Source organism: Dasypus novemcinctus, chromosome 12 (genome assembly GCF_030445035.2).
Source record: "Dasypus novemcinctus isolate mDasNov1 chromosome 12, mDasNov1.1.hap2, whole genome shotgun sequence".
Lineage (NCBI taxonomy): Eukaryota > Metazoa > Chordata > Mammalia > Cingulata > Dasypodidae > Dasypus > Dasypus novemcinctus.
Window position 1 is genome coordinate 26,806,760 of NC_080684.1, and position 6,152 is coordinate 26,812,911.

Genomic DNA, 6,152 nt, shown 5'->3' on the forward strand with positions numbered 1-6,152 from the left:
GGACAACAATAAAACTGGTCTTGTAACTGGAGTAATATTGTAGCTTCAGATGGATATTTTCCACCAACGCAATTCTGGAGACATGAGTAAAGTAGAATCCAGAGAAATCAAGCAGATAATATTACTACCCAGTATTATGAACCTCAAGTCAAAAGAGAGGGGAATGGTTTATAATGCCTTGTGTGTGTTTTAACTTTATAATAACATTAAATATTATTTTCTCTTATATTCCTCACATTCAAAATTTCTAATTAATAAAAATATGCTAATTATATATCTGAAGACAGTGATGAAAAATCATACTACAGTAACAACATTCATCTTACTAGGACTAACAGATGACCTGAGCCTACAGGTTGTTTTGTTACTATTTCTGTTTCTCACCTACATTTTCTCTGTGGCTGGAAATCTAATCATTGTCCTGCTCACACTGGTGAACTGTTACCTCAAAACACCAATGTACTTTTTCCTTAGAAATTTCTCCATCTTAGAAATAATCTTTACAACAGTCAGTATTCCTAGATTCCTCTACAGCATGACAACAGGAGACAAGAATATTACCTATAAGGCTTGTTTCACTCAATTATTTTTTATCATCCTCATTGGAGCAACAGAATTCTTTCTTCTAACTGCCATGTCCTGTGACCGCTATGTGGCCATCTGCAAGCCCCTGCACTACACCACCATCATGAGCGACAGGGTGTGCACCACACTTGTCCTCTGCTGTTGGCTGACTGGATTAATGGTCATTCTCCCACCTCTTAGCCTGGGACTTCAGCTAGATTTCTGCAACTCCAATCTCATTGAACATTTTGCCTGTGATGCTTCTCCTCTTCTGAAGATTGTATGTTCAGACACAGAATTCATAGAAAAACTTGTTTTGATCATGGCTGTGCTGACTCTTATATTCACACTTGTGTGTGTGATTTTGTCCTACACATACATCATCAAGACCATTGTAAGACTTCCGTCTGCTCAACAAAGGAAAAAGGCTTTCTCCACCTGTTCTTCCCACATGATTGTAGTTTCCATCACCTATGGGAGTTGCCTCTTCATCTATATCAAACCACAAAAGGAAGGGGTGGCCATTAATAAGGTGGTGGCATTGCTCAACACCTCAGTCATCCCTTTGATGAACCCCTTCATTTATACTCTGCGGAATAAGCAAGTCCAACAAGCCTTCAAGGAGGCAATAAAAAAGACTGCATTTCTCTCAAAGAATTAGGAAATTGATTTTAAATATTAAAAAAAATGCATGTAATTAATTCTTTTTTGCTATGATTATAATTCAAATCTACAATCTAGTCTGTTTAACCAACAAAGTTTCTTTTTTACTACTCTTAGAACAATGGAGTGAAGTACGGATCATGGACTTATTTCAAAGAAACCTCCCTTCACAATGGTGCATTTTCTTAAGTGGACATGAAATAGATTTATAGAGGTCCAAACAAGACTTCATCATCTTTAGGGCTGAAGCACCAAAAGACAGCAACAAAAATTTGAATTCTATTTCTGTCCATTCCTTTCTTCATATTTATAACTTTATCAAGGCAAAAATTATTCCAGTCAGAATTCTTTCCTGTTCTGAGGTATACCTTGGCGTACACACACACAAATACCTAGAGTCTATTTATTTCTCATATTTTCTGTAATAAAAATCATCCTACTACATGGATCCTGCAAAATTGAATCGAAGCTTTAGCTTTTTCCCTTTTCAGGAAGATAGAGGAATAAATAGACTAACATGGATATATTTCAGTCCAGTAAAAGTAATATTAAAAAAACGAATGTCAAACTTCTCCTAAAGGGTTAAAAAGCAAAGACAGTCCCATCTTAATATCGCCTTTCTGAATTAGAATATGAATAATACACACAAAAAATGAGGCAATAGAATAGATGAAAAAACCTAAAAGGCAATAATTACAAAATTTATTTAACAGCCTTCTTGCAACAGTAATTCACAACAAACTATTCTGTTGATATTATATCTTGTAGATATAAGTTCACTTGGCAAATAAAATGTATTCATTGCTAGAAAGAAAAAATTACTCATATGGTTTGAACTATGTTCTGAAATTCCCAGAATTGTTTGTATTTTCAATTTGATATATCAAGTCCTAGGCTCAAAAATCTAGCACACAGTACTTTGTCCTGTTCTATAGGACTCTTACACAAAATAATTCCTTCAGAACAAGTGTCTGTTTCCTCTATTATGAATGCAGTATTTTACGGTTGTGCATAATGGTTAAAAGACCATGTAATCTTAAATAATTTTGTTAGTATCACTTCATACAAACTGAGAGCTGAAACTAAGCGTAATGAGCCATGATATCATAATATAACTTTTAATTTCATGATTCTTAAGGTAGTATCCCAGAATTGGATATTTTTCATTATGATGCAAAATAAACCAAGGAAAAGCTTTCCAGAGCTTGGTCAAAGAAGATGGAAATAGTTTATGTTGAAGCAGTTGATGGGGAGATCTACCAAGGAAAATCTTTCTAGGAAGAGAAGTGGGGGATGAAAACTTCAAGGAAGGGATTTGAAGGATGGGAAACTGTTCAGCTCTGACTTGATACAAAGAAAGAGCAGGTCAGGATTTGGAAGTATTAAAAACTTTTCAAAACTGCCCATTAGTTCCTAACTCTTCTCAAAGCATTCAGGAAATCACTGGTAATTCCTGAAGCATTTTTATCGGGATTTCAGATTAGGTATAAATGTTTTGGAGTCTTTCCTTTAAATTGGTCATAAAAGTGTTCAGAGAAGTCAGAAAAATACCAAGCTATGCATATTCATTAAGAGATTCCCAAGACTACCCGGGTGAACAGCAGTAGTTACCAGAGTGTTTCATGATTCGCCTCCGAACATTGCCAGGCCCCACCAACATGCTCTAGTCTAATTCCCATACACTGGCCTCTCAAACAACTCTTTGGAACTCTCAACTATTTTGTCCTCACAGAATCTTCCCAAGGACTTGGACCTCCCTATTACACATTTGAACTCCTAGAGTGCCCTACTGAAGCATGGATTTATTCATTCATTTCCCAGACCCCTTCCTCTCAGCTTCTAAAAAGGAAGATGGAGAAAACTAAGTAAACCACAGTACTTAGTAGTTGGAGGCCAAATCTGAAGCTTGGGAGGGGTGAAACCAGGGTTACCAGCCTTTAGTACCCTTCCCAGCTTCACCCCATTCTCTTGCCTAGGAAGGACCTCTGCTCTTCCACTGAGACTTCCCCATTCTCCTGCCCTGCTCATCAGGACACACTTTGGGCCTCCATTTTACCCTAGGAGTGAATCGTAATACTACTCTTTCTAATTTCCTTCTTGAAAGTTCTACTCCAAAATTTGATTATTGCCCACCAGTGAGGCATCTTGGCTTGGCTTCTCAGTTTTTAGATTCCTTGTGGTCCAAGTAAGGACAAGAACTCTTAGAAAGATGTAACCACTTATAGCCTTTTGAGTTCAGAATTACATTGTGTCAGAGGGATAATCAGATGACCTTTAGAGATCCTTCTAGCTTCTGAGAGTCAGTCAGTGTATTAGTCAGTAAAAGGGGTGCTGATGCAAAATATCAGAAATCAGTTGGTTTTTATAAAGGGTATTCATTTGGGATAGAGGCTTATAGTTACAAGGCCATAAAGCAAAAGTTACTTACCTCACCAAAGTCTTTTGCCTCGTGTTGGAGCAAAATCGGCCAGGGTACTGCCAGGTTTCAGGCATCCTCTGTTCCTCTCTTTCCGGGGCTTGCCTCTCTTTCCTCACAACCAAGATCCTCTGTGTACTTACTTCCTGGGACTCCAGCTCAAGACTCTAACATCCCTTCTCTGTGGTGTGGTTTCTCTGTGAGTCCCTGCCCACCAAGAGGCAGGAACTCAATGTCCTACTGACATGGTTCAATAAAAGCCTTAACCATTATTTAATCAAGTAAAAGTATAACCTCTGAATCCAATAAACTCTAATATGCCCAGAGGAAAAAAACAGTTTACAAATGTAATCTAATATTTCTTTTTGGAATTCAAAACCATATCAAACTGGTACAGTCAGTAATGCTCCAATATTGGAATAGAGACAAGTTGGGTGATCGGAACTTAGGCTACCACAATCTCATTCAATGCAGTCAAATTGTTTGAGTTCTCTAACCACAATATTGAATTTCAAACCCCAGATTTTATAGAGGCCCCTAAAAAGGACCAGAGACAATTATGCAAAATTTTGAGCTTTACTAGCTGCCAAGTTGTTTTCTCTGATAGTGTTAACTTCTTGATGTACATGAGGAAGCACTGGGACTACTTTTGGGGCAGTAGCAAAGTAAAGAAGTGAGGTCATTGCTGTGTCAGTTTTCCCCAAAATCCTAGAAAATATTCTCTGTGGAATCTGATAAAAGGAGAGCACATATCTACCAGATCTATAAGAAGTAACCTTGTAATTGCTACCTATTTCATTTCTTATTAGATGTCAACTCTAATACAGGGATTTTTTAAAAAAATACTTGTTTTATCATTTGGTCATTCTATGCCTCGTTCATCTGAGAAATGAATGTTTTCTTATTTTTCTATTCCATTGCCCTGCACAGACTCCATTAATAAGATTTTCTATTATTTAGCTCAATTGTCTGTACCATAGACTCTGTATAATGGATTTCCTGGTATATCAGCTGCCTTCATTTGGTTTAATAGAAATATATTTCCAGGTGGATAAATGGAGGTAAACTGGAGTCCTCCCTACTTCTGATGCCAGATCTCTGCATTGGCACATTATTTGCTCAGTATTTCTCACTATGTTGGTTTTTTTTTTTGTGTGAGACTGATGCAACAATAAAGTGAAATCATGACCCTCAAAGAAAAATGTAAACCACTCCAGTTAGGCTCTGTTCCTATGAATTTGAATGTTTGCTGTAATAATCACCTCATTCATGGTTTAGTCCAGAGACATAGGCATTTCACAGAAACTCTAAATCGCTGTTTCAAAAGTTATTTGAAAATACCTAGAAACTCCTTAAAATACAGAATCATTTTCAGTTGGTCTAGGTGGAACTTGAGCCTGTGTTTCAACATTCTCCCATGTGATGCTATTGAAACTGGACTAATGATCACAAGGTGATGAAGGGAAATGCCAGGGATATTATAAGTATTCAAATAACCAGTTTGCTTATCCATATTAGGTGAAGCTGTCTGTATCTAAGAATGCATTGGAGCAAATTTGGTATTGTCTCATACAAGTTGGCCATCTAATCCAAACATCACCAGTTTTCCATGGGTAACTTGCCCCTTTCTTGCCCCTGTGTCACACCACTCCCTGAAAGGAAAGCTTACTAAGAATTAAAATGCACGGCCATTAGATGTTAATGTATGCCTATCTGGAATCAAAGAATGTGAGCTGTAATGCATACTAGTCCTGACTTTCACATTAATAATTAAATGTACCAACAGATATAAAGACGAGAGCTCTCATGTACAATGGAAAGGGGATCCAGTAAGACAGAAACTGTAATCACACAAAAATAATCACTAAAAATAGTGGCAAAATGATAGCCATAGACTGAAGGTTTCTCCCTTTCTAGAGAATAGTTCTTTATTCATTTTTTCATATTCTGTGCAATACTCAAATCATACAATTAATCAAGAAAGAAGAAAAAGTTCATTTAATCAATTCTGTGCTCTTATATTTTATAGTTCTAAAGTATTAGATTATGTATAATGATATATAGAAAATAAAACCACTGTTATATGTCTGACTTTGACTTCCACAAATACTACATTAACTAACAATTGTCAATACAAAAATAAAAATACAACCCTAAATCACTTTCCTTAGTTACAATACTGAAGTTTCTATGTTTTGTACTAGAATACCACAAACAAAAAATTGGATCTAGTCATGGTTTATGGTCAAATTTATTTATTTTTTAGCAGTTGAAACATTAAATGATGACAGTCTTTACTTTCAATCCTTAATAGTGTTGCAGTCATTAAATATGTGATTGTTTAGCTTTCTCATGGAGAAAAAATGTCCAGGAATAAACCTTTATACTATCCACCTGCTAGTCTTGCAACACAATCTTGATACAAAAGTTTTCTCATAATTGGACAATTTCTATGATGTGGGCAGAGAAATATCACCAAGAGTGGTTGAAATTTTGCCAGTCTTGTAAG

At 36.3% G+C, this 6,152-nt stretch overlaps 1 protein-coding gene across 1 annotated transcript; it reads left to right on the top strand.

Moving 5' to 3' along the window:
* Positions 1-535: 535 nt before the first annotated feature.
* Positions 536-1,225, top strand: LOC101426935 (olfactory receptor 6C2-like). The gene has a single exon (XM_004469725.2). It carries the CDS (start codon positions 536-538, stop codon positions 1,223-1,225), a length of 690 nt encoding a protein of 229 aa, XP_004469782.2.
* Positions 1,226-6,152: the final 4,927 nt, after the last annotated feature.

What these genes read in the sequence shown, in the direction of transcription:
- LOC101426935 (XM_004469725.2), top strand. Translation starts at nt 536, where the DNA reads ATGACAACAGGAGACAAGAATATTACCTATAAGGCTTGTTTCACTCAA.